Below are 27,767 nucleotides of genomic sequence, written 5' to 3'. Positions count from 1 at the left end.
TGCTTGTCAAGAGCCGTTTATTGAAGGTAATGGCAGGCTTTTTAAAACCTGCTTTAGTGAGGGCGGGGGTACGCAAGGAGAGTAGTGGAAAAGTACAAAATCTTCTGGGGGTGAGCCCCGGGAACATTTGCAAGGGGAGGGGTCTTCCAGGTGAGACAAAGCAGGATGTCTCTGTGGTTATCTCAGGATCAGATCGCTGTCTTCTCAGGACTAAGCCGGATGCCTTGCATACCTAATGAGTGGCCCAGCAGGATGTTTGCTGCAAATGCTGAATGGGTGGGGGTCGGCCTCAGGCCTTTTGGTCCCTGGCACTGGATGACAAACACACCTCCTGGAGAGTGAACTTCTAGGCCAGGCTGCCTTCAAAGCCGAGTTGCATTGTCTCACCTCCAAGAAGCCCTCCAAGATCCTCTAAAAAGCAGAATGCTTTCCCACTGCAGAAAACGCTCCACAGAGCTGGGACTGTGTGTGGGGAGCTGCCCTTATTATCCTCAAGGGAAAGGTTTGGTTTACAAGTGCCTGAGTAGGGTTTGGTAATGGCCAGCAACTGGGAGAGCTGAGGCATGACTGGAGGGCAGCAGTTCAGGACTGTTCAGCACAGTGATTCTTCCCCTTACTAAGGCTGCAACCCTTTGATACAGGTCCTCATGTTGTGATGACCACACCCCCACCCCTGACATAAAATTATTTTATTGCTATAATTTGGCTACTCTTATTCATTGCAATGTAAATATTTGATAAGCAGAATCTACAATATGCAGCCCCAAATGGGTTAAAACCCACAGGTTGAGAAGTGCTGATTTAGCAAAACCTGAGGAAGTGGGGGAGAAGCAGACAGACAGAAGTGCTCAAGTGCTGAGACCCAGCTAAGTGTGGGAGGGAGTCGCTGTAGACTTCCATGGTCTCTCCTGCAACCAGATACAAACAGGGACCAGCTCAGGCTCAGCACCCGGCCTTGACCCCAGAGAAGCCAGAGCCAGACAGGTTCTTTGGAATTCCAGTGAAATAAACGTTCCTGGGGTTACTCACCCCAAGGCTTGTTGGTCAGGGCTTGTGAAAAGCTTAGGAAACTGTGTTGTGAAATCCGGGGCAGCCCCAGGGTCAGAAACAGGGAGGGACCAGAGAAGGCTGTCCACATAAGAGGCAGCTGCCACAGCTCTGGCTCACCACTGCCCACCCTGCCCCTCACCCTCTCATTCCCCCCACCCTTGTCCTTCACTATGGGACCAGCTTCAGGGTCCCGGCTACTACAGCTGCTGCTGGTGGTGCTGGCCAGCTCCCCCCTGGCTCTGGGGAGCCCCATGTAAGTAGTCTGAGGGCACAATTCCTTAGGGATTTTGGAGGCACCTGGGAGAGTGTGGCTCTGTGGAGTGAGGGAGGGTACGAGAGAGGGATGCTAAGAATTAGTGCTGGGGGCTGGAACAAGGCTCAGTGGGTAAGAACTCTTGCTGTGTGAAACAACCTTAGTTCAAACTCCCAGCACCCATGGAAAAGCCAGAAGTGGCCTCCTCCAGTGCCTGTAACCCCACACTGTGTGGCTGGAGACAGACTAGCTGGGCTTGCTGGCTGACACCCCAGTGCCAGGCACCATCCCCCTCCATGGCAGGTAGGCAATGACATCACAGGTAGGCAGACTGAAGCAGAATTCTAACACAAGGGAATAAGGTATGTGGAGGTCAGGGTAGCAGAACAGGACACCTGACACCCTCCTCTGACCCCCACACACATACACAATCCCGAGAGCACATCCCCCCCTCATGGAATTTGGGTTGTTTGTGTGTCATGGTGTTTACATAGTCTCATGTGCACAGAACACAGTATTGTAGCATTGGGGTGCCTATATATAAAACAGAAGGTCTGTAGGTTTAGGGTGTCTGTGATGTCTTATGGTTTAGGCACCAGTCAGTTTGAAATTTGAGGACCGGAGGGTTATTGGGGTCTGTACTCCTTGACTGTGTGGACTTTCAAAAGCCAAGCTCAGGTTGGGCCTGGTGACAAGGACCTGTCATCTCAGCTACTCTGGAACCCAAGGCAGAAGGTGTGCGCCTTCTAAGCAAGCTGTGGCTACAGAGTGAGTTCAGGGCTAGCCTGAACAACTTAGTAGCGAGATGCTGTCTCCAAATAGAAAAGTGAGAAGAGGCTGGGGTGGAGCTTCGTGGTAGAGAGAGCACTTGCGCAGCATGAGGAAAGACCTATGAGTTGGTACCCAGTGCCAAAGCCAGGAAAAGCCAGCCGATGTCCCAGCCAGTACCAGGAGCTCCCCAGGAGCAGGGTCTGGGCCAGTCAGTCATGAGGGCTGGAGTCTTGGGCCTCGAGATGACGTCTGCTCCCAAACCCTTCGGCCAGGTTCTCCATCATCACCCCCAATGTCCTGCGCCTGGAGAGCGAAGAGATCTTCGTGCTGGAGGCCCACGAGGCACAGGGTGACATTTCAGTCACAGTCACTGTGCAGGACTTCCTAAAGAAGCAGGTGCTGACCAGTGAGAAGACAGTGCTTACCAGAGCCAATGGACACTTGGGCAGTCTCTCCATCAAGGTGGGTGAGGGACTGAGGAGCTACAATCAGCCACAGCCCCTACAGTCCAGCTGGGTCCTCCAGGCTGCTTCCTACCTGCCCCTCTGAGCCCTTCCCTTCTATGTCCCTCACCCCCTACCCTGGAGTCGCTCCCCTCTGGGCCCCTCCCCCTGAGTCCCTCCTCTCTGAGCCCCTCTCCTCTAAGGCCCTCCAACTGAGTCCTTCCCCTTCAAGCCCCTCCCTCTCTATCTCCTGCCGCCCCCATTCCCGCTCCCCTCCCCTCTTCTCTGAGTCCCTCCTGTCTGAGGGGAGACAGAGAGGAGGCCCAGAGGCTCAGGGAGATGCTCTCTTGGAGTGTCACCCTGAGCCAGACTCCTGACACCCCCCTTGGCCCAAGTGTAGATTCCAGCCACTAAGGAGTTCAAGGCAGATAAGGAGCGCCAGTATGTGACAGTTGTGGCAAACTTCGGGGCAGCAACGGTGGAGAAAGCGGTGCTGGTGAGCTTCCAGAGTGGGTACCTCTTCATCCAGACAGACAAGACCATCTACACCCCGGGCTCCACAGGTGAGTGCTGCCAGAGGATGCTCACACCAGGGCTGGAAGGTCCTCCCAGAGCCTGAGGTCTAATGGGACTCTCTGCTCATCTCCTCCCTCATCCTTTAGTCCGCTATCGGATCTTCACTGTGGACAACAAGCTCCTGCCTGTGGGCCAGACAGTCATCGTCACCATTGAGGTACGAGCTACCGAGTTTCCCAGAGATGGAGAGCCCCCAGAGTGGGGTTCATGGGCAAATGGCTGCACAGAGTGGTCAGTGCAGAGACCAGAGACCTAGGGAGGCCCACAAGAGGACCGTTGACAGAGGAATCTGACTCCAGAGAAACTTCCCAAGCCTCAGTTTCCCCATCTGAAAATTGGGATGACCGTTGATAGAATTCTGTGTAGTCTATTCTGCCCAGGAGAGGGCCTCTGGGAAAACTTGTGTGAGAATTCCTCCTCCAATCTGCCTACAACCGTCTGTGGCTCCCACTTCTTTAGGATCAAAGTCTTCCTTGCAGAAGGGCCTGCTCACCCTGCCCAGTTTCTTTCTTCCTTTCCTCCTCCTCTCTGTGTCTGGCTTTCTCTGCTCCAGACACATATACAACATGCCCCTCATCTTCTAAATGCCCAGGCTCTTGCTGTGCGAACTATATCTTAGACATACAAGGAATGCACAGAGAGGTTGTGCTAGTTGCCTGAGAGCACAGAGCTTGTAAGTGGCACAGTAGGGATTTGAACCCAGGCTGAGTTAGCCAGGTCTGTGTTCTTAACTGCTGCCTCAGTAGACATAGGAGATGGAATGGTTGGGTCTCTGAAGAGTTGCTTCATCCCATTGGCCTTCCCCACAGACCCCCGATGGCGTGACCATCAAGAGAGACACCCTGTCTTCCCTCACCCAGAATGGCATCTTGCCTTTGTCTTGGAACATTCCAGAACTGGTCAAGTATGTCTGGGTCTCCAGGAACTGGACTCCCTTGTTCCAAAAGAGAGATAGGGAGGAGGTGCTTGGGGGGCCCCACCACACACCTCATCTTCTTGCAGCATGGGGCAGTGGAAGATCCGAGCCTCCTATGAACACTCACCAAAGCAAATCTTCACTGCAGAGTTTGAGGTGAAGGAGTATGGTAAGTCCTGGGGCACGCAGTGGAGTCAGGTTGAGGGTGACGTCACTGCACCTCAGTAGCCACGCCAATGCCATAATCTTCCCACCCCATCCCAGTGCTGCCCAGTTTTGAGGTCCTAGTGGAGCCTGCAGAAAAATTTTATTATGTCGATGACCCAAATGGTCTGGAAGTTTCCATCACAGCCAGGTGAGGCTGGTGGTGACACATGGGGGAGTGGGTCTTCAGCCACAGCCAGAGAGGTCTCCAAGACTCCAATGTTTCCTTATCTCACAGGTTCCTGTATGGGAAGGATGTGGACGGGACGGCCTTCGTGATCTTTGGGGTCCAGGATGGCGATAAGAGGATTTCTCTAGCCCACTCCCTCCAGCGTGTGTTGGTACTGTCCCAGCCTCTAGAACATCAACTTCTCCTCGCCACGCCCATCCCTGAGCCCCTCCCACACGGAGCCCCGCCCACCCGAAGCCCCTCCCACCCTTAGCCCCTCTCACCTCCCTTTGCCATACCTGGCCACCCAGTCTGAGCTCCTCCCCTTCCTGGCCTCTCCTCTCTGGGGAACCTTCTCCCTTCCCTCACTCTCCCCTCTCCTCTGCAGATCCAGGAAGGTTCTGGGGAAGCAACTCTGAAGCGAGAGGTGCTGCTGGATGGAGTGCGTCCCTCCAACGCTGATGCCCTAGTGGGGAAGTCCCTGTATGTCTCTGTCACTGTCATCCTGCACTCAGGTGAGGCCTGCTTTCATGAGGGAAGTCTGAGAAAGGAGGCCTGGCCCTGAGGGCTGCTGGGAACCTGCCCTCACCATTACCATCCACCCCCTCAGGCAGTGACATGGTGGAGGCAGAACACACTGGGATCCCAATTGTAACCTCTCCATATGAGATACACTTCACCAAGACGCCCAAATTCTTCAAGCCAGCCATGCCCTTCGACCTCATGGTAAAATCTAGGCCCAGTGCTAACTCCCACCTTGAGTCACTCTGACCACACCACCTGACCCTTCTCCACCGGCCTCTCTTCACAGGTGTTTGTGACCAACCCTGATGGCTCTCCAGCCAGCCGAGTGCCAGTAGTCACTCAGGGATCTGATGCGCAGGCTCTCACCCAAGATGATGGTGTGGCCAAACTGACCGTCAACACTCTCAACAACCGGCAGCCTCTGACCATCACAGTGAGTGTCTGAAGCTGCCGTCCTGGGGTCCAGGGCCAGGGAAAGATGGGGCTGTGCTGGATTCAGGACAGGTTCTCTAGCTCACTCACAGCATCCCATGTTGCAGGAACAGAACACCTGACGAAAGCCTGTTAAAACAAGAAAGAAATATCTTTTATTTTTCACCTGCATTTATTATTTATACAATATTCTCTCTGCATGTACACGTGCAGGCCAGAAGAGGGCACCAGATCTCCTTATAAATGGTTGTGAGCCACCCTGTGGTTGCTGGGAATCGAACTCAGGACCTCTGGAAGAGCAGACAATGGTCTTAACCGCTGAGTCGTGGCTCCAGTCCAGGAAGGTGTACCTTGCCTGACAGTACGAGGCCGTAGCCTATCATGGCTGGGCGGGCACAGAGGCAGGAGCATAGAGCAGCTGTCTCGTCAGCAGAGATGAATGCTGGTGCTCAGTTCACTGGCTCCTTTTTGTTCAATCCAGGCCTCTAGTTCAGGGGAGGACCGTGCCACCCACACAGTCAACCTAATCTAGAGACTCCCTCATGGTCATGGCCAGAGCTTGGCTCATGAATCATTCTAGAAGCTGTTGAGCTGTCAATCAGTATCAGCCCTCACGTGCCTCCCTCTTTCCCTACCCAGGTAAGGACCAAGAAGGAGGGTATCCCAGAGGCGCGGCAGGCCACCAAGACCATGCAGGCACAGCCCTACAACACTATGTACAACTCCAATAACTACCTACACCTGTCAGTGTCTCGTGTGGAGCTCCAACCAGGGGACAATCTCAATGTCAACTTCCACCTGCGTACAGACCAAGAGGCCAAGATCCGCTACTACACCTACCTGGTCAGTGGCCACCTGGGGTAGGGGTGGGGGGTAGGGGGTGAGGCTCCACTCCTCCAGCATCCCAGGGATCCCTGCCCAGCCCCTGTGTCTCCCCCACCCGTTCCTCGCAGCCCATCCTGGCTCTAATGCGATCCCATCATCCCTCCAGGTTATGAACAAGGGGAAGCTACTGAAGGCAGGCCGCCAGGTTCGGGAGCCTGGCCAGGACCTGGTGGTCTTGTCCCTGCCCATTACTCCAGATTTCATTCCTTCCTTCCGCCTGGTGGCTTACTACACCCTGACTGGAGCCAATGGCCAGAGGGAGGTGGTGGCCGACTCTGTGTGGGTGGATGTGAAGGATTCCTGTGTAGGCACGGTGAGCCCCGCCCCGTCCCACTTCTATCCAGTCCCCTTTTCTTTTTCTTTCTTTTTTTTTTGTTTCTTTGTTTTTTTGCTTTTTCCCCCCTTTTTTATGAGACAGGGTTTCTCTGTCCTGGAACCCACTCTGTAGACCTCAAATGCACAGAGATCCTCTTGCCTCTGCCTCCCTGAGTGCTGGGATCAAAGGTGTGCACCAGCACAGAGTCACCATGCAGTTCTGACTGTCGGGAAACTCAACATGTAGACTAAGCTGGGCTTGAACCCACAGAGATCTGCCTGCCTTTGTCTCCCCACCGCCATTTGCAGCCCTTCCTTTGTTCTTCTCTCCCTCTCTCGTCTCTGCCTCTCTGTCTCTCTGTCTCTCTCTCTTTCTTTTCTCTCTTTCTGTGTCTCTCCTCAAATCTCTCTTTAACTTACCGCTTCTCTCCCCCTCCCCCCTTTCTCCCTTCTCCTTCCCTTTGTGGTTTGTCCAGCATCGACTCTTCCTCATTTTGTTTCCCCACCCTATAGTTGGTGGTGAAGGGTGACCCCAAAAATCGACGTCTTTCACCTGGGCGTCAATCAACACTCAGGATCGAGGGGAACCAGGGGGCCCGAGTTGGGCTGGTGGCCGTGGACAAGGGTGTGTTTGTGCTGAATAAGAAGAATAAACTGACACAGAGCAAGGTGAGCTCCTGAGTCCCTGAGCCAGGCTGGGGCAGCAGCGTGGGGTGAGCTCCTGAGTCCCTGAGCCAGGCTGAGGCTGCAGCATGGGGTAAGCTCCTGAATCCCTGAGCCAGGCTGGGGCAGCAGCATGGAGTGGAGCACAGTGGGTGGTGGGGGTGAGAGGCTGGCTTAGGAGTCTGTCTAGGGCTGGATGTGAGGGTCAGAGGGGTGGGAATGGCTGTGTTGAGCTTCATGGTAGATTGTATGAGGCTCTGCTGACCTGGCTTCTCTCTACCCCTGCCACTCACCCCATCTCATCCCATTTGCAGATCTGGGACGTGGTAGAAAAGTCAGACATCGGCTGCACCCCAGGCAGTGGGAAGGACTATGCTGGCGTCTTCACGGATGCAGGCCTGGCCTTTAAGACAAGTCAAGGCCAGCAGACTGAACAGAGGACAAGTGAGAAAAGAGACCAGGGTGGACACAAGGAGGGACGTGTTTCCACCACTAGATGCCCATATAAGAGCAGGACCCTGGGAGCAAGAGACCGAATCTCTGCCCTTCTTCCACCAGCAGCACCTGCCCCTGCCTGTTCTGTTTAACGTTAGCTTTCAGTTGCTTTAAATTAAAGAGAGGAGTGTGTGTGTGTGTGTGTGTGTGTGTGTGTGTGTGTGTGTGTGTGTGTACACTTCTGTATGTATGCATGTATGTGTGCATATGTGAACAAATGTGCATGTGTGTGCATATGCACACCACCTACCACTCAGTTCTCACCTTTCGTCTTGAGGGTCCTGGAGCTCAAACTAGGGTCATCAGAATTGGTGGCAAGCCCCTCTACCCACTGAGCCACCTCACCAGCCTTCAGTGCTGCTCCTTGAGCCTCAGCTTCTTCTGCAAAAAAGGTGCAATCCCATGGCAGCCTTACCCATTTCACTCTTGGCCCTCCCTCAGATCTTGAGTGTGCCAAGCCAGCTGCCCGTCGCCGTCGCTCAGTACAGTTGATGGAAAGGAGGATGGACAAAGGTGAGGAACTCTCCGCTGACCCCATCTCTGTGCATCACCCATACCCATCTTGTTAGAATCCCAAGGGAGGAGGAGAGGGTTGCCCCCCGCCCCTCCTTATCCTGCCCTGGGGAAGTTCTACCTGGAGTCTGGCTTAATGTTCTCCTGATGGCTATGGCTGACGCTGGGTCTGGGCCTTCCGCAGCGGGTCAGTACACTGACAAGGCTCTGCGCAAGTGTTGCGAGGACGGCATGCGCGATATCCCTATGCGGCTCACCTGCCAACGCCGGGCCCGCTTCATCTCCCAGGGAGAGAAATGTGTGAAAGCCTTCATGGACTGCTGCGACTATATCACCAAGCTTCGTCAACAACACCGGAGAGACCATGTGCTGGGCCTGGCAAGGAGTGAGTGGTGCCTCGTGGGGTGACTCTGGTGGGGGGGGGCAGGAGGGACACACCTGCCTAGTGATGGGGTAGCTGCACCTGTCTGTTGGAAGGGTAGCCCCAAGACTGTGATCCTAACGCTGTCCCCTGAAAGGGTAGAAGGACGGTGGGGGCAGCTGGGCTTCATAGCAAGAGAAAGACTAAGGGAGGGAGGGTAGCCACCAGCCTTTCCAGACCTAGACCCCCCAGCCCACAGACCGATACATCTTGAGCAAAATGTCGATAAATTCTCCAACACTCAAGTCACGCTGAAGCTAGGTGTGGAAGCGCATGCCTGTCATTCTAGCACTCAGGAGGCTGAGACAGGAGGATTGCTGCAGGTCCCATTAGGTAGCCTGAGCTACCTAATGATTTCCCAACCAGCTTGGATGGTGCTTACCTCGACACCAACACATCTGTAGAACGTGGGTTTTAGTTTTTACTTCCTGGACAGAGAGAGGAGCCCATAGACTAGTATGTCTGGTGCTGGTGGGAACCCTCACACAGCGGTGGGTGCATAGCAGGGTGTGGTGGCGCACGCCTTTAATCCCAGCACTCGGGAGGCAGAGGCAGGGGGATCTCTGTGAGCTCAAGGCCAGCCTGGTTTACAAAGCAAGTCCAGGTCAGCCAGGAATACAAGAGGAACCCTGTCTCAAAAAACTAAAAAAACAAAAACAAAAACAAAAAAAAAACCCCACACACAAAAACCCATACAAAACAAAACAAAAACAAAAACCAAACAAACAAAATCGGTGGTGAATGCATTTACACAGTTCAGAAATGTATGCCAGGGAGGAGCCATCTGCACAGGAGGTTTTTTTTTTTTCCAAACCAAATCTACCCACCCTCAGGTGAAATGGATGAAGACATATTTCCAGAAGACGATACTGCCTCTCGAAGCCACTTTCCAGAGAGCTGGCTGTGGACCATAGAGGAGTTGAAAGAACCAGAGAAAAATGGGTATGGCGGGATAGTCAGTGGGTAAAGAGGCGGCTACCAAGCACCACTTGACCCATGTGGTGGAAGGAGAGAGCAAACTCCCAGAGGTTCTTCCCTGACTTCTGCATGAAGGCTGTGGCAGATGGATGAGTCTCTCTGTCTCTCTCTGTCTCTCTCTGTCTCTCTCTGTCTCTCTCTGTCTCTCTGTCTCTCTCTCTCTCTCTCTCTCTCTCTCTCTCTCTCTCTCTCTCTTTCTCCTTCTGTCCCTCTCTCTCTCCCTCTCTCCCTCTCTCTCTCCCTCTCTCTCTGTCTCTCTCTCTGTCTCTGTCTCTCTCTCTGTCTGTCTCTGTCTCTCTCTCTGTCTGTCTCTGTCTCTCTCTCTCTGTCTGTCTCTGTCTCTGTCTCTCTGTCTGTCTGTCTCTGTCTCTCTGTCGTCTGTCTCTGTCTCTGTCTGTCTCTCTGTCTCTCTGTCTCTCTCTGTCTCACACATGCACACACACATACACACACACAGCATAAATATATATATAGATAGATGTATATATAGATAATTTTTTAAAGGGAGGTGGGGCTGGGACTCTCCCATTCTAAATCCCCCCCCAGCTAATTTGCATATGACTCCCATGCACCTGCCAACCTCCTTTCTCCTCTGGAGTCACCTTTGTGGTTCATGGCCTGAACTAGGAAAGCTACAGGTGCCACCCAGAGCTCAAGTGGAAACTTTCCCCCAGGGCCCGCCTCCTCAGCACCCTTCTCTGTCTCCATACATCTTAATGCTTAATTTTTAAACATCTGTCTCACCCAGAGTCTCTACGAAGACCATGAACATCTTTCTCAAAGACTCCATCACCACCTGGGAGATTCTGGCAGTGAGCTTGTCAAGCAAGAAAGGTACAGGAGGGGTTGGGAAGATGGCTAAGTGTTGCAGCTCTTGCCTTGCAAGCATAAGGACAGGAGCCCCACCTGCAGAACCAACAGAAAAAGGAGGGTGTTGTAATGCCTGCTTGTAATCCCAGGGCTGGCGAGACAGAAACAGAAGGATCCCTGGGGCTTCCTGGACGGCTAGCCTAGCCAATCAGTGAGCCTCAGGGACACTAAGAAAGTCTGTTCCACAAATTAAAGTAGAGGGCTGGGGAGCTCAGTAGTTAAAAGCATTTGCTGATCTTGCAGAGGACCAGAGTTCAGTTCCCAGTCCCCTTATCAGGGTGCTCACAGCTGCCTGAAGCTTCGGGAGATCTGCTGCCCTCTTCTGTCCTCTGTGGGGAGTGCATGGGGATTCACACAAACACAGAGCTGCATGTACACATACATAAAATTAAATAAGGTAGAGAAGCAATTGAAGAAGACAGGCAGGGTGAGCCTCTGGCCTCCGCATGCTTGTATACCCATGCGTGCATGCATGTGCACCCATGTGTGCGTGCATACGTACATGTAAACTCACAGAGGTTGGACGCAACTGGCGGTGATCCCACCTCATCTGGGATCTGTCAATCACAAGTAGGTGTTTAGTGTTTCCCCTTTTCTGCAGATGGGGTCAGCCAAGGGCAGCTGATCCAGGGAACTTGAGCCAGAAGCCTGGCTTTTCCCCCCTGCACAGCCCTCCCGCCCTAGACCCTTCACCCTCCTCTCTCTGCCGACAGGGATCTGTGTGGCCGACCCCTATGAGATCGCAGTGATGAAGGACTTCTTCATTGACCTGCGGCTGCCCTACTCTGTGGTGCGCAACGAACAGGTGGAGATCAGAGCTGTGCTTTACAACTACGTGGAAGACAGCCCTCTTAAGGTAGGAGCTGGGAGGGTCACCAGGACCCATGAACCCACCCTCATCTACCCTGGTCCTCCCCTCACTTCCCGTGTCCCCTCCCTCACCTGCTCGGCCTGTCCCTCATGCACCTTCCGTGGCTCCTCCCTCCCTTGCAGGTGAAGGTGGACCTGTTGCACAACCCAGCCTTCTGCAGCATGGCCACTGCCAAGAAGAGCTACTCTCAGATCATCGACATCCCCGCCAAGTCTTCTATAGCTGTGCCTTATGTCATTGTCCCCTTGAAAATCGGCCTCCAGGAAGTGGAAGTCAGGGCTGTTGCCTCCCACTTCGGCCACTTCATCGCTGATGGTGTCAAAAAGACACTGAAGGTCGTGGTGAGTCCTTGGGGCACCTGTTCTCTCTGCTCTTCCGATCTCCGTGCTGTTGACCTGGGCTCTGAGACTCCAAGGATCATCTTAGGCCCCTGTGTTCCCTAGGTGTCACAGAACCTGAGAACTGGCCAGGCCTCAGGGTGTGGAGTGCCCAGGGAGCTCATGCAAAGCTCTGGGCTCCATCCCAGCTATGGGGTGTGGCCTGTTGTCCTAGCACTGGGGAGGTGGGGGCAGGAGAGCCATGAATTTGAGAACAGCAAGGGTAACTTAATGAGACCCTGTCTCAATTTTTTTTTAAGAAAAAAGGGCTCCGCTGGCAAAGTGATTGTTGTTTAAGCATGAGGAACTGGGTTCAGATCCCAGCACCCAAATAGAAGCCAGAGGAAGTGGATCACTGGCCAGTCAGCCTAGCTGAACTGGAAGATTCCAGACTTAGCAAGAGACTCTGTTACAAAAGGTGAGGCGGAGAGGGATAGAATAAGACATATGACATTGACATTTTCACACGCTTACATGCACACTCACACTCTCATACACATAGATAGGTATAAATGTATGCATACATGTTTACACACTCACACATACACACATGTACTTGAACACCTCACACACATACACACATACACACACATGTGCATCCACACACTCTTACACATAAACATGCACAGACACACCTCACACATATGTCCACTCACGCAGATGCATACATACGCATACACACTTGCAGACACACTTGCATACATATTTGCACACACAAGCATACATGCGTGCACGCACACTTGCACATACACAAAGATGCATACTCACACTCACACACATGAACACTTGAGCACACTCATAAATACACACATGCACATGCCCATGCGCAGATACTTAAAAATACACACATGCGCGCAGACACACATATGAATATAAGGTAGGTGTTTGCCTCACCTCCTCCTTAGAAGAAGTTGAGACACAGAGAGGTTAAGTAACTAGTCTCCAGTCACACAGGGAGAAGAGGCAGAGATCTTCGGGAGGAGTTGTCCTCTGCACAGCCCCCTACTGACCATCTGTGTGTCTGTTGTCATATTGTCCCTCCTTCTCCATAGCCGGAAGGAATGAGAGTCAACAAAACTGTCATCAGTAAAACGCTGGATCCAGAGCAGCTCGGCCAAGGTGAGGAGGCAGGCGGAGAGGGCAAGGGGGGTGGTGGGGTGCCAGGGAAGGGGGCAGGAGGAGCTGGTGCCATCCAAGCCTCCTTCACTCTCTCATCCTGCAGAGGGAATACAGAGAGTGGAAGTGCCCGCTGCAGACCTCAGCGACCAAGTGCCAGACACAGACTCTGAGACCAGAATTCTCCTGCAAGGTAAAATGGCCTAAACTTCCTGCCAAGCAGGGGTCAGAGCAGCTGGGAGGCTGAAGCGAACTGAGAGCCATCTCATAGGGAGGGGAATGGAGAGAGAAGAGAACAAAAAAAGAAAAAATTAAAAAAAGAAAGAAAAGGAGGTAGAGAATGAGAGGAAAGTCCCCGGACCAGGATGCCAGGATTCAAATTTCAACACACTGTCTCTCCTTGCCTCCCTCTCCCCCTAAGAAAAACGAGGACATTTATACGATAGTGTTTTAGTCACTCTTCTTTCACTGTGAAGAGACACCATGATCTAAGCAACTCTATCAAAGGAAGCATTTAATTGGGTCTGGCTTAGGGTTTCAGAGGCTTAGTCTGTGACCATCACAGCAGGAAGCAGACAGGCATGGTGCTAGGGCAGTTGCTGAGCTTTCCATCCTGATCCATAGGCAGCAGGCAGAGAGAGAACAAGTGAGACTGGGCTTAGAGTGGGTTTTTTGAACCCTCAAATCCCACCCCAGTGACATACCGCCTCTGACAAGGCCCCACCTCCTGATCCCTCTCAAACGGTTTCACTAACCGGGGACCAAGCACTCAAGCATATGAGCCTGTGACAACTGTTCTCATTCAAACACCTCATACACTCCCTGCCTTGTTTGCTGTGGGGGTTGAGCCATAGCACCTCAGATCCCCCACGTCATCCGGAGCAGTGCACCTTCGGCCTGCAGGAGCCTCTTACCGAAGTTAGTTCAGCAAACAGCATTGGCTGGTAAAGACGTTCAAATGAGAAGCTACACATGTCAAGGGCTGAGGTTCTGCTTCCCTTGCCTGCATCCAGGAAGAACAGGGGTTTTTTGTCCCTGAGTCAAGCTGCCACAGAGAGCGAGTGACAGCGCCTAACTGCGAAGTTGGTTTGGAGATTATCTGGGATTCTATGTGGAGTTCCCCAACAGACACAAGCAGTGTACTCTAAGCCAGAGCTGCCTGTGACTACTGCCATTTTTGTTGTTGTTGTTATTGTTGTTGTTTTCCAGACAGGGTTTCTCTGTGTAACCTTGGCTGTCTTGGACTCACTTTGTAGACCAGGCTGGCCTCGAACTCATAGAGATCTGGCTGCCTCTGCCTCTTCAAATGCCGCCCGGCTTACCGCCATTATTTTAACTAAAGGTGAAGTGAAATGTAAGAGGAGGGGTGTCACCTCCCGCCAACCCACACAGGACCCCACGCACTGTCCTACAGTCACCAAGCCCTGGTCCGAGACTGGCTAGAACAGGCCTTTTCTTCCACCCTGGGCTGCAGGAACCCCGGTGACTCAGATGGTTGAGGACTCTGTGGATGGGGAGCGGCTGAAACACCTGATTGTGACCCCCTCGGGTTGTGGGGAGCAGAACATGATTGGCATGACACCCACAGTCATTGCGGTGCACTACCTGGACCAGACCGAACAGTGGGAGAAGTTCGGCCTGGAGAAGAGGCAGGAGTCTCTGGAGCTCATCAAGAAAGGTGGGCCCGAGCTAGAGCATCCCCACACCTGCTCATCCTCCGGAGGCCCCAAGGCTCCTCGATCTTCTCCCAAGCTCTTCCCTGCTCCCATGGCTCTGTGTCTCTTCCAGGCTCCTCCCCCTTCCTGTCTTCAGAGATGGCTCACTTCCTGTCTGATCCCTGGGCCCAGCCTGAGTCCTCTAAGAATCCATGCGCCAACTGAGCCCTTTTCCTTCTCTGCACTTCTGTCCCACCCCATACAGCATCCTTGCCCTCACGCTCCTCAGTGAGGCCCTCCCACTCACACCCCCATTCTATCCCTGCCCTCTGAGCTCTTCTCTTCAAGCCTTCCTTTAGCGCCCTATCCCACCTCTCACTCCAGGATCCTGGCGCTACCCTCTTTGAACCTATGTCCCACCTCACGCTGTGGCCAGATCATCCGCTGTCCACCCTGGTCAGCCCAGCCTCAGCTCACTCCTCCCTTTGGTGACCCTGTCTATTTCCCCACAGGGTACACCCAGCAGCTGGCCTTCAAACAGCCCAGCTTTGCCTATGCTGCCTTCAACAACCGAGCCCCCAGCACCTGGTAAGCACAGATGGTCAGCTGGGGCCCCTCTGCCTCAACATCCACCTGAACAAAATCTAAGCCCCCAACAAGGGTGGTCTGGCCTCTGTCTGTCCAGTCAAGGCTGCAGGGACTGAGTGAGCCTTAGACTCCTATAAATAGATTGAGATTAAAAATACAAACTGAGTCACTCTGGCACCGCCCCCTCACTGCTCATTGGTGAGCAAACATGTCAATCTCTGGTTCCCAAAGCCAATTTGTTTATAACTGGTGTCCCTATAACTCCCACCCCCAGGCTGACAGCCTATGTGGTCAAGGTCTTCTCTCTGGCTGTCAACCTCATCGCCATCGACTCTCAGGTCCTGTGTGGGGCTGTTAAATGGCTGATCCTGGAGAAACAGAAGCCAGATGGTGTCTTTCAGGAGGACGGACCCGTGATTAGCCAAGAAATGATTGTAAGAGCCTGGGGAATCCAGGGGGATTCCAGACAGAGGGATAGAGGGTCCCAGAAGGGAGCAGAGAGAGTGCTACCCCATCTGTCAGTTCAATTGGTGATGAAGGAGTGGGTGAAAGAATAAAGTTGTAAATCACTGGAGCATTACAAGAAGCCAGAGCCGAAAGACCCAACCACAGGAGGGACATTGAAGGCTGGGCTGGCCAGTCCCTGAGTCCCTGTGTCTGCCTGTCTCTGCTTGTCCAAGCCTGGAGTTACAGGCACATGCTATCATACACACAAACAGATACTTTTAATTTTAATGTGGGCTCTGGTGCACCAAACTTCGGGTGTTGAGCTTGAGCCATCTCCTCAGCCCCTACTTAAGTGTTTTGACTCGAGATATTTCCCACTTACCATGGACCTGTAGGGAGGTAACCCCACCATAATCCACGTAGCGCTTTTGTCTGTGGAGGATGGGTAGCTCATCCATATCCCTGTTGGACACGAACCCCTGTGAGGGCTAGGACCCATGTCTACTTTTCTCAGCCATTATATGGGCAGCAGCACAGGGGGATCCCAGCAACACAGAAAATGAACAAACCATTCAATTGATTTACATTACAGAGTTTGATCCTCCTGGGTGGGCAGCTAAGTCCAGACTCCCCGATTCTTCAGGGTGTTTGTTAGCTAGGTAAGGACACATGCACACCCACTTCTGCTTCTCATCACAGGGAGGCTTCCGGAACGCCAAGGAAGCCGACGTGTCCCTCACAGCCTTCGTCCTCATCGCGCTGCAGGAATCCAGAGAAATCTGTGAGGGGCAGGTCAATGTGAGTGTCTTCTCAGCTCTCTGCCATGTCACCTACCCCTGCTTGTGTATGTGTGTGTGTGTGTGTGTGTGTGTGTGTGTGTGTGTGTATGAGTGTGTATGTGTGTGTGTGTGTGTGTGTAGTCTAGCTTCTCCTCTGTTGCTGTGATAGAACACTCTGAGCAAAAGCAACTTAAGGGAGTGAAGGGTTCCTTTCAGCTTATAGCTCCAGACCAAAGACCATCCCTGGGGGAAGTCAAGGCAGAGACTCAAAGGCAGACGTGGTTGCTGTTCCAATACCTCAGACCAATGAGCTCACCTCACTCAAGGCCAATGAGAGGATGCTGCTTGCTGGCTCACTGGCAACCCTGTATCCTGGCTAGCTCTCTTAGACAGTTCAGGACCACTTGCTTAGGGATGGCACCGCCCACAGTGGCCCTCCCACTCTATTAGCAATCAAGAACATCCCTCATTGACATGGCCACGAACCAATCTGATCTAGGCAATTCACCAACTGAGGTTTCCCTCTATAGGATGTGGCAGGTTGACAGTTGGAGCTAACCAGGAGAGGAGTGGTTGTTGCCTTTGCTGGGGAGGTTTCTCCCTCTCTACTTATTATTCAGATGGTCTTGCAGAATCATCATGACACTTGCTGTGTATCGTAGTTATGATTGCAGAGTTTTTATGAAGTCTGGTATGTGATTTTTCTGGGGGAGACCCAAACAAACATCTATCACCTTCGATGGGGGTCAAGAACAGACCAGGGAAATGGTTCTAGTCAAGTTCAGTTGGTGAAAGTTGCATCAAGTTTATTGGGGTCACTTAAGAGAGCATGGGTGGCTCAAAGACAGCTGCATTGCCAAAAGGCCCACTCCATCATCAGTAAAGAGTCACAAAAGCTGCACATCTGGAGTACCCTGTCCAACCAAAGAGACTCCTCTACCCCAGTGATCACTTCCTGCGTTTATAAGCCATCCGGAGGGGCTTTGTGTAGCCCATACCTTTCCTGAGAGTCTTGAGTGCTTGTGAGGTTTTGGAGCCTTTTGAGTCTTGGTCTAAGTCTCTCACCATCTTCCTGAGTTTTATGAGCACCACTGTCCCCCACCCCACCTTTGAGGGACCATTTCACTCAGAGCAAATAGCTGCACATCTGAGTTCAATGCATGAATAAAAGTTAAGCCTGTAATAAGGGTGTGATGACAGCAATGAGGTTATGGAGGAGAGCAGCTGACCTAGGCTTACACTGACATGCTGAATATGGCTTCTAGCTTATGCCCATTTGGGACATTTTATGCCATTGTTTTGTTTGGTGACATCCCTGGGGTCGTATGTACACAACATAATCCACCACTGTTATGAAGCAGGACTCACCTACTCAAGAACCCACAGTCACACACTCTTCTGCACACACCTAGTCTATAGGCTGCTCTCGGCACATACAAGTATTCAACAAAGAGGGCCACACAAGTGGCCCCATCAACCAGGGAACACTTAAAGCCAGACACAGGGAAGACAGGGCAGTTCCAGGGTACAGATACTATCCTGGTGGCCCAGAAGTCATGTGTGTGAGCTCCTAACCATCTGTTTCTCACAGAGCCTTCCTGGGAGCATTAAGAAGGCAGGGGAATATATCCAAGCCAGTTACCTGAACCTGCAGAGACCATACACGGTGGCCATTGCTGGGTATGCTCTGGCCCTGATAAATGAGATGAAGGAACCTTACCTCAGCAAGTTTCTGAACACAGCCAAAGGTGAGGGGTCACCTCAGGGGGAAGAGCTGGGTGTGTAGGTGTTTGAGGGGTCACTTGAAGGAGAAGGGGTGTATGGCCAGTAGGTGAGGGAGGGTTCTAAATACGCTGAGCCAGGATGTATGGCTGTTAGGCAAGGGGTAAGATGGATGGCACACACTGCACTGGAAGCCTCTAAAGTATGTTGACTCTTCAATGTTAACCATATAATAGACCTGTTCTTTCTTTCATTCACCTATACCCTGGGCATCCAAACCCAAGGGAGCAGAAAGGGCCAGGGAAGGGGTGTCAGGGGCTGGTGGGCTGGAGATGAGCTTCATTTCTTTTCCTGTTTCTGTTATAAAATCCCCTGAGGGAAGCAACTCAATAGAGGAAGGGCTCTGTTCAGCTCACAGGTCAAGGGTGCAGTCCATCACAGCAGGGAAATCAAGGCAGTGAGCCCTAATCAGGAAGCAGAGGGATGGCCACAAGCTCACTAGCACTCAGCTCGCATCTTCCATCTATCACAGTCTGGTACCCCCATTCCAGGGGAGAGTCCCACCCACAGCCGAGATGGGTCTTCCCACATCAGTCAGCACAGTCAGGGCAACTCCCGACTGGCACGGCCAGGGGACTGTGTGCAGGTAACTCAGAGTGATAATCAACATTGAGCACGAGGATGGTGACCAAGAAACATGGCCAACTGGGTACGGGGACAGCCAGATCCTTAGTCATTCTCAGGCTACTGGGCAGTGGATGAAGGGCTGGGATGTCTCTCCTGCAGATGGGAACCGCTGGGAAGAGCCTGGCCAGCATCTCTACAACGTGGAGGCCACATCCTATGCCCTCCTTACCCTGCTGCAGCTGCAAGACTTCGACTCTGTGGGTCCTGTGGTGCGCTGGCTCAATGAGCAAAGATACTATGGAGGTGGCTACGGCTCCACACAGGCAAGTGGCCTCAAGCTTAATGCTTAATTCCCAGGTCTCTTGGGGAAGACACCATGACCCAGGCATGTAGCTCTTCTGCCTGAGGAGTGTGGGAGACTGCAGGCAAGCTGGGAAACTAGATCAGATGCCCTGCCCCACTAGAACACGTTCTGCATTCCACTAGGGTCACAAATGTCCTCTTCCTTTTCTCATCAAAGTGTTCTAGGTCATGTTCCTAGCCTGCCCCCTCAATGTCACCTTAACCGGAGGGCTCTAAAACACATTTCTAGTTTCACCAGGATATTAATGGCCCCCTCACCAGAAGATTCTAGGACGTGGTCATAATTTGACCAGACTCCCCACCTCACGTGTGTGGGTTCTAGATCATGTTCCTAGCTCAATGCCACCCTCCGGTTGTAGGGTTCTAGATCACTTCCCTCAGCCCAAGGAGATCCCAATGACCCCTTCCCTCACAAACGGGTTCTTGGTCATGTTCTCTCTCCCACTGAGTTCTCAAATGTCACCCTTTCCCAACGGTGAGTTCTAGGCCAAGATCCCAGTTCTACCCACGTGCTTGTCTCACAGCCGCCTTTTGTCCTTGGTGTATTCTAGAGCAGTCCTCACCTACACAAGGTGTCGTCTCTTTCTCCAGACTTTTCCATGTGATGGCTTTAGCCAGTTAAGGCAAAGCAAGCTTGGGCTCCAGCTTGATCCTTCTTTCTCGTGGGCTGTTAATCACCTCTCAGTGTTCCATCCTTAGTATCACTTTAGAGTTTGGTGCCTCCACAGCCCAGTTTTATTTTTTTCTCATGAGATGGTTCTAAACTAATTTCTGGCTCCCTAAGTTCTTGTCCAAGGTGCCTTCCTCTTGATGGGTCTGGAGGTCCTAGACCCTCAGTCTTCTGCTTGGACTTTCTGATGGATCCTGACATGTTTTCATCACTGGAAGCTTCTGAAGAAAAGCGCACTGCCTTGGGGCGTTCTAGACAGGTGTTCAGTGTCCAGTGATCACCACTGTCCCCCTCACACTCTGGTGGATTCTAGGCCACAGAATGACTGCCCACCAGCCCTGGCCTGGACTTCTCTCACAGTGAGCTCTGAGATATCCACTCTTTCTGTCTTCATCGCTGCACTCTCTGGAAGATTCTGTGGATTGTGTGGTGCTGATGGAGTAATTCTGACCCACGCACCATTAGCTCCTCAGCAATCCTAACCACTAGAAGGAATGCAAGGCTAATGCTCCTTCTGTCCCTTGTGTTCTAGGCCACCTTCATGGTATTCCAAGCCTTGGCTCAATACCAAACAGACATCCCTGACCACAAGGACTTGAACATGGATGTCTCCTTCCAACTCCCCAGCCGCAGCAACCCAGTAAAGTTTCGCCTGCTCTGGGAAACCGGCAGCCTCCTGAGATCAGAGGAGGTAGAGCCTTACCCCTCACCTCCTTGGATTCCAACCCTCTGTACCAGCCAGGGCAGTATGAGGGAGGTCAGATGCCTCCCAGAGCCAGAAGAAGCTGGCCATGTGCGTGTGTGTATGTGTGTGTGTGTGTGTGTGTGTGTGTGTGTGTGTGTGTGTGTGTGTGTGCCTGCGCGCACCCATGCATGTATGCTCATGTGCATGTATGTGGGGGGGGGCGGTGAGAGGACAAAGTGAGCTGTCTGTCCTCAGGTGCTGTCCACCTTGTTTCTCCAGAAAGTCCCTCACTGGGTTGAAATTCACCAAATAGACTAGGCTGGCTAGCCATCAGGCCCCAAGGATCCCCCTCTCTTTGCCTCCCCTGTTCTGGGATTCCAAGCCCATGTCTGGCTTGTTTTACATGGATTCTTGGGATCAAACCCAGGCTCCCTAGCCTCTTATACTGTCTCCCTGGTCCTGAAGCTGGCTCTTAAGCCCCACCCCCCACTTCTCTCCCCAAACTCCTTGCAGACCAAGTACAATGAGGGCTTCACTCTAACAGCCAAAGGAAAAGGCCAAGGCACATTGTCGGTAAGAAAGGAGAACCCATCGGCCGGGTCCACCGCCTTCCCCTGTGCCTTTCTCCCTGTCCTCAGCCAAGCTATGCTCCCATGAGATGCTCTCTCATCTCGCCAGGTGGTCACAGTGTATCATGCCAAAGTCAAAGGCAAAGTCACCTGCAAGAAATTTGACCTCAGGGTCACCCTAAGACCAGCCCCTGTAACAGGTAAGAGGAATAAAGACCCTTCCAGCACCACACCTGACCTAGCGCCGGCACTCCTCCCGAACCGGGACCCAAAGGCACCTTCTCCCATCTTTCTGTTTCTGTGTTTGTAGCTAAGAAGCCCGAAAACGCCCACAATAGTATGGTCCTTGACATCTGCACCAGGTGAGGATCTGGGTCCCTGGGGCTCATCCTGCTCCTTCTCTCCACCTTTACAAAGACTTCTTCGTCATCCCTGCTTTGCACATGCCACAAGTGCGAGAGCTGCGAGCTGCATCTCCTTTGTTAAGAGCTGACAAGCTTGCCATCCCTCTGGCCACACAGCACATCTCTCACATAACCCCAGGGTTCACATTCCCTCCATCTTCTCTCCCTTTAAAGCGACACTGATCTTACAAAGTCCAGCACCAGAGCAACTTTCATTTTTCTTGTTATGTGATCATCTCTGTCAACCAGTCTTCTATTTCCGTGATCATGTATCTGCATACACATGCATGTGTGTATGTCTATGTGTGTGCACGCATAGACATGTGTGTAGGAGTATGTGTGCGTACATGTGTGTATACAGGCATGTATGTGAGAGTGTGTGTGCTTGCATTTGTGTGTGGTGTGCATGTGTGTGTGTGTGTGTGCGCGCACATGTGGATGTGTGCACTGCTTCATGCCACAACATGTATGTGGAGGAGAGCTGTAGGAGTTGGTTCTCTCTTTCCACCAAGTGTGTCTGGCGATTGAACTCAGGTTGTCAAGCACAGTGGTTAGCACCTTTGCTCACTGAGCCACGTCCCTGGCCCTTCACCTTGTTCTTTAGAAACAGATCTCTCCCTGGCCTGGAAAATTTCAAGCAGACTAGGCTAGCTGGGTAGTGAGCCCGGAGTTTCTCCTGACTCCGTATCCCCAGGAATGGATCTAAAGGCATGTACCAGAGAGATGGCTCAGTAGGTAGCAGTGCTAGCCACCATGGTTGATCTCTTTTGTGTTTTCTTTTTTGCTTTTTAACATGGGTAACAGGTGATCACACTCAGCGAGGACTTCACTGATAAAGCCGTCAAGCTGGCCTGGCATGCAAGTCCTCCACACTGCCATGCCAGCCCTCCACACTGCCACGCCAGCCCTCCACACTGCAACACAAATCCTCCACACTGCCACACCAGCCCTCCACACTGCCACACCAGCCCTCCACACTGCCACACCAGCCCTCCACACTGCCACACCAGCCCTCCACACTGCCACACCAGCCCTCCACACTGCCACACCAGCCCCGCACACTGCCACACCAGCCCTCCACACTGCCACACTAGCCCTCCACACTGCCACACCAGCCCTCCACACTGCCACACTAGCCCTCCACACTGCCACACCAGCCCTCCACACTGCCACGCCAGCCCTCCACACTGCCACACCACCCCTCCACACTGCCACACCAGCCCTGCACACTGCCACACCAGCCCTCCACACTGCCACACCATTCCTCCATGCTGGCACACCAGATCTCAGCACTGCCATTTTTTTTAAGAGGGTGTACGCTATAGATGGAACCCATGGTTTGTACATGCTAGGCAAGAGCCTTACCTTTGTCACCAGGTTACTGTGGTTTTGTTTAGTTTAGTTTTGGGTTTGGACTATATTTGGTTTTGTTTGAGACCCTGTTTTGTTTTGTAACACAGGCTGGCCTGGGATGACTCACTAAGTAGCTCACAGTCCTCCGGCCTCAGCCTCCCCAGTGCTGAGACAGCAGCATGAACCCCCATGCCTGCCTGACAACATGAGCCACCGCACCTGGCTACATCAACTTATAAAGCCCTCAGCAAGTGCTTCCCAACCCAAACTCTTCCTCAGTGCCAGGTGGAAAGCAGGAGCCTGGGTTCTGATGAGACCTCCTCATCCCGACCCTGGCCCTGGGTGTCGAGCCCATCCTGAAAGATGATCATCTTTTTCTGCCATGTGCAGGTACCTGGGAGATGTGGATGCCACCATGTCCATCCTGGACGTCGCCATGATGACTGGCTTTGCTCCTAACACAGAAGACCTGGAAGCGGTGGGGAGGCTTGGGCCTGGGGCTTAGGGGAGGAGCCTGAGGTCTGGATGAGGCTGTGGGAAGAAAGGGAGGGATTTTCACCAGCTCTGCTCTTCCCCAGCTGACCCGTGGAGTGGACAGATACATCTCCAAGTATGAGATAAACAAACTCACCGACAAGTACACCCTTATCATCTACCTAGACAAGGTATGGCTGTCCCCTGGGGGGCATCTGTGCCTCCCTTCCCCTTCCTGGATGCGTTTCTCCCTCCATCTTGAATATAGGATCTGTGCTATAAAGTGATAGGAGAAAGAGTTTGTATAATAAGTTGACTAATTTAAGAGTGTCTCGCTTCCCGCCCTAACTGGTGTGGGAGATAAGAGAAAGTTCTCTGCTCCATGCTCAGGGACCCAAATGCCTTCCACCCTGTGGCTCTGCAATCTCCTGGATCTTGGTGTTTGCACCAATAGCGTAAGAAAAGGGAACTGTGCATGTTTGTGCATATTTATCTAATTGTGAATGGCAGGGTCCTTCCCTGTCATCTGAACTGGTCCCCAACTCACGCACTCACAATCCTCCTGTCTCACCCTCCTGAATGCTGGAATTATAGCCATATCTCACCACACTTGGCTGCATGTGATGTTTCCATGAGCACTATCATGGTGCCTTTTACTTTGTTTTAAAAACAAAATACCTGAGGTGGCATGATTTACAGAGAAAAGAGTTATTTAGGTCAAGTTATTGGAAAATAACAACAGCCTAAGCCTGGTTGACCCCAGCTGTTTAGACTTTAACAAAAGCCCCAGGCATGGTGGCAGGAGAGAGCACAAGGAAAGGCTGAGAGAGGTCCAGAAAGACAGACTCATTTTTATGATGTTCTGTAACAGACCCATTCCACTGATACCTGGCCTTCTCCTCCCAGGCAGGCATCAATCCCCTCTGAAGGTGGCTCCTTAAGGTGTCAATATCCTCCTTAAAGGTAGTGACCTGCTGGCTGGAGCTTGGTCACCTAGATGCCCCTTACTCAGAGTAAGTCTGCAAACAGTTCAGCTCCCAGCATACTAGAAAAAAGAGACATATCTGATGACTACTCATTACCCTTTACTGCTTCATCCACACCTTCTAGAACCTATCTGGTCCCTCAGTTTCTCCACCATGGCTCCAAATGCCAGGACTGTGTCCTGGGCTCCCTCTGTGCAAACCACTGACCAGCTCCTTCCTTCCCCCTCAGATCTCACACTCTGAAGAAGAATGTCTATCCTTCAGGATTGACCAGTTCTTTAACATGGGACTTATCCAGCCTGGGTCGGTCAAAGTCTACTCCTATTACAACCTGGGTGAGCAGCCAACACAGGCTTTGAGAGCTGAGTGCTCCAGGTGTCCAAGGACCCTGGGTATCTGGGTATCAGAAATCTGACAGCCTGCATTAACATATTGGGAGAGTTGGGAATCTCAGGGCACAAGGATTTACATGTTGAGGCTTGAAAGTCCCAGAGATCTGGAGGATGGGAGGGCCTGTGAATCTGAGGGACCTAGTGTTTTGGCATCTGAGGGTCTCAGGGCTCTATAGGGATGTCTGAAGACACCATTGTCCAAAAGAGCTAAAGATCAGATAGCCTTGGGGCAGAGTGTTATGGGGTCTGAGGTGGGGTACCTAGCATCTCAGGGCTGAGGGGATTTCTGAGCAGGAGTGGTCTCAGAGGTGGAGTCCATGGCCCTCTGACCCCCTCCCATGTCTTCTCCCCACAGAGGAATCATGCACCCGGTTCTATCATCCGGACAAGGAGGATGGAATGCTGAGCAAGCTCTGCCACAACGAAATGTGCCGCTGTGCTGAGGGTGGGCACTAGGATGGTGTGAGGGGTGGACATGGGCAACACACATCTGCATAGACTCTCCACTCCCATAGGGCAGGAAAGCCTAAAAGCCACCCCCAGGGGACATGGAGTTTGGATACGTGTCCTCACTGAAACTAACCCCAACATTGGCAATGGGTCCTGGGTTGAGGGCAGAGGGACTGAAGAGCCTGTGTGCATCCTACTCTGCAGAGAACTGCTTTATGCAACAGTCAAAGGACGAGGTAACACTGAATGACCGGCTGGACAAAGCCTGCGAGCCTGGAGTGGACTATGGTGAGTGTGGCGGATGGTGGCTCTGTCAGACTCTGAGCTGATGGGTGGTGTGAGTGTGTGGCCAGTGGGGAGCAGCAGTGGCACTGTGTGTGTCCCTGTCAGGCTGTGGCTGTGGCTGACTGCTGTGTGGGGGACACGTGTAGAGACGTAGTGAAGGACTAGCATTTGGCAGACGTGGTCTGTGTTGTGTGATGCTTCCTGGGGAGATGCTCACCCCAGGTAGGGCACTAGCCACCCAAGTCCAGCTTGACAAACCAATGAGTTACTGAGGTCACTCATAAGAGCTGGAGTGAGGGGTTCCTTGCAGAAGCATGGGGAGGGGGGGCTCTTCTATAACTGTTGGAAGAGGCCTGGTAGGTTTGCTTCATTTCCTGAGTCTTAAGGTCCCTCCCTCCAGAACTTGAGGGCTCAATGACAAGGACATAGCTAGATAGCGGTGAGCCATGGTTACCAGCTGCCTGAGTATGCGCCTCAAGTGAGAAAAGGCAAAGTGACTATGGTAGAGTTGGCCAGGAGGCTGTAGTATGTAGCCACGGTACTGTGGGTAGGGACGATAGCTTTGTTGCTATGGCTCTAGATGCCCAAACATGAAGTCCTGGACCTGATCCCCCGCATCTAGGTAAAAAACTCAGCACCAGGGAGGCAGAGACAGGAAGTTCTCAGGGCCCAGCAAGCCCAGCCACAGCAGTGAGTTTAAGGTCTCAGTACGACTGTCTCCTAACACAAGAGGGATGGGGCTTGCTGGAGAGATGGCTCCGTGTGTTAGAGCACTGCTCATCAGCTCATAGCAGCAGGTAACTTCTACCCCAGGAGATCCGACGCCCTCTTCTGGATTCGCTGGATGCTGCACTCACATGCACAGAAACAGACATCAGTCAAACAAAGGACAAAGTAGGCCTCTAGCCTCCACACACACATGAACATGTGCACATGTGTTCCAGTTGGCTTCTCTGTTGATGTGATAAACTCTGACCTAAGCATCTTGGGGAGGAAAGGGTTTATTTCATCTTAGAGTTCACAGTCCGTCATCTAGGGAGGCTAGGAACTAAAGCAGAGACCGTGGAGGAATGCAGCTTACTAACACCCCTCCCTGTCCAGCACAGGCCTAGGCATGGCACCTCCCACAGTGGGCTGGTCTCTCATTATCAGTTAGCAATCCAGAAAATGCCCCACAGACATGGCCACAGGCCAAGCTGATGGAGCAATTCTTCAGTTGAGGTTCCCTTTTCCCAGCTGTGTCAGGTTGACCACTGATATTATGACAACATGTAAACATGTTTACACACACACACACACACACACACACACACACACAGAGTAGCTATAGCTGTGCACATGGCTGTTGCTATGGGTGTAATTTGACATAGCTGACTGAGTTGGGTATGTGTTATGACCATGAGTGACTTTGCATGTCTGTGTGTGAGAGTGTGGTCAAGGGTGACATTGGATAGCAGTCATAGCCACCGTGAAAATGACTGTCCTTACACACGGCTCTAGTCAGGTGTGGTTTTGCAGGCTGCTGCAATTGCGTGATACTGTCATTGTGGCACTGTGGGTGTGTGCGGGTGAGCAGAGCCACCTCTGTGTATATGACTACTTGCCTGTAACTCTAACCGTGTGCATGGTGTGCATGACTATGAATGTCTGCGTGGTTCTGTGGCCTGGAGTAGCCCATAGCCTCAGTCCTATGAGCCAGTAGACAGCTCTAACTACTCACGGATGGTCAGGGCTGAGAATACAAGTCTGAGCATAGCTGTAGGATGGCCTGGATGTATTTGTTCCTGGAAAGGGATAGACTTGGGGGGAAGAGGCTCACGTGGCCGGGTGCATCTGCTGGGGAGGGCCCCATGGCCAACCCCACTCATGACCCTCACTGCCCCACCACTCCCTCCTCCACAGTGTACAAGACCGAGCTCATCTCGACGGAGCTGTCAAATGACTTTGACGAGTACATCATGTCCATCGAGCAGGTCATCAAGTCAGGTACCCAGCCCTCCATCTTCCCATGCCCCCAGACCCACTCCCTCTGCCTGGAGCTCAGCCTCCCTCTCCTGGCTCTGCAGGCTCAGATGAGGTGCAGGCAGGGCAGGAGCGCAGGTTCATCAGCCACATCAAGTGCAGAGAAGCCCTGAAGCTGCAAAAAGGGAAGAAGTACCTCATGTGGGGTCTCTCCTCTGACCTCTGGGGAGAAAAGCCCAAGTAAGTGCCCACCCTGCCCATGAGTGTGACTGCCCCTCTCTCCCCACCCATGGCCCCAGGAGCCCTCCCTCACCTGCTCTCCCTTCCTCAGCACCAGCTACCTCATTGGGAAGGGCACATGGGTGGAGCTATGGCCCGAGGATGAGGAATGCCAGGATATGGAGAACCAGAAACGGTGCCAGGCCCTTGAGGCATTCACAGAAGCCATGACGGTTTTTGGCTGCCCCAACTGACCACATCCCAGCCCTCCAATAAAACTTGATTTGTATTCCA

General features: G+C 52.6%; 1 protein-coding gene across 1 annotated transcript; it reads left to right on the top strand.

Annotated features, from left to right (window-relative positions):
* The first annotated feature begins 1,144 nt into the window (after nucleotides 1-1,144).
* Nucleotides 1,145-27,767, top strand: LOC311606042 (complement C3-like). Its single transcript, XM_084797026.1, has 41 exons — nucleotides 1,145-1,303; nucleotides 2,347-2,536; nucleotides 2,918-3,080; nucleotides 3,180-3,250; nucleotides 3,903-3,997; nucleotides 4,096-4,178; nucleotides 4,274-4,364; nucleotides 4,452-4,554; nucleotides 4,771-4,897; nucleotides 4,993-5,108; nucleotides 5,194-5,340; nucleotides 5,979-6,182; nucleotides 6,331-6,537; nucleotides 7,053-7,208; nucleotides 7,517-7,646; nucleotides 8,139-8,210; nucleotides 8,395-8,595; nucleotides 9,465-9,573; nucleotides 10,358-10,443; nucleotides 11,193-11,335; nucleotides 11,473-11,691; nucleotides 12,780-12,846; nucleotides 12,950-13,036; nucleotides 14,318-14,521; nucleotides 15,011-15,086; nucleotides 15,361-15,520; nucleotides 16,233-16,331; nucleotides 17,904-18,060; nucleotides 18,821-18,984; nucleotides 20,227-20,385; nucleotides 20,893-20,952; nucleotides 21,058-21,148; nucleotides 21,259-21,310; nucleotides 23,096-23,183; nucleotides 23,284-23,370; nucleotides 24,395-24,500; nucleotides 24,913-25,002; nucleotides 25,212-25,295; nucleotides 27,195-27,278; nucleotides 27,359-27,494; nucleotides 27,586-27,767. Exons 1-41 carry the CDS (start codon nucleotides 1,221-1,223, stop codon nucleotides 27,725-27,727), a joined length of 4,989 nt encoding a protein of 1,662 aa, XP_084653152.1. The 5' UTR covers nucleotides 1,145-1,220; the 3' UTR covers nucleotides 27,728-27,767.

This window comes from Acomys minous (genome assembly GCF_964271855.1).
Source record: "Acomys minous genome assembly, chromosome: 9".
NCBI classification, from domain to species: domain Eukaryota; kingdom Metazoa; phylum Chordata; class Mammalia; order Rodentia; family Muridae; genus Acomys; species Acomys minous.
This window is presented reverse-complemented; position numbering and strand designations above follow the sequence as displayed.

Excerpts from the sequence above, each read along its gene's own strand:
- LOC311606042 (XM_084797026.1), top strand. The coding sequence starts at position 1,221 with ATGGGACCAGCTTCAGGGTCCCGGCTACTACAGCTGCTGCTGGTGGTG. Across the intron at positions 4,555-4,770 it reads ACTCCCTCCAGCGTGTGTTG|ATCCAGGAAGGTTCTGGGGA; the intron begins GTACTGTCCCAG and ends TCTCCTCTGCAG. Across the intron at positions 27,495-27,585 it reads CTCTGGGGAGAAAAGCCCAA|CACCAGCTACCTCATTGGGA; the intron begins GTAAGTGCCCAC and ends TCCCTTCCTCAG.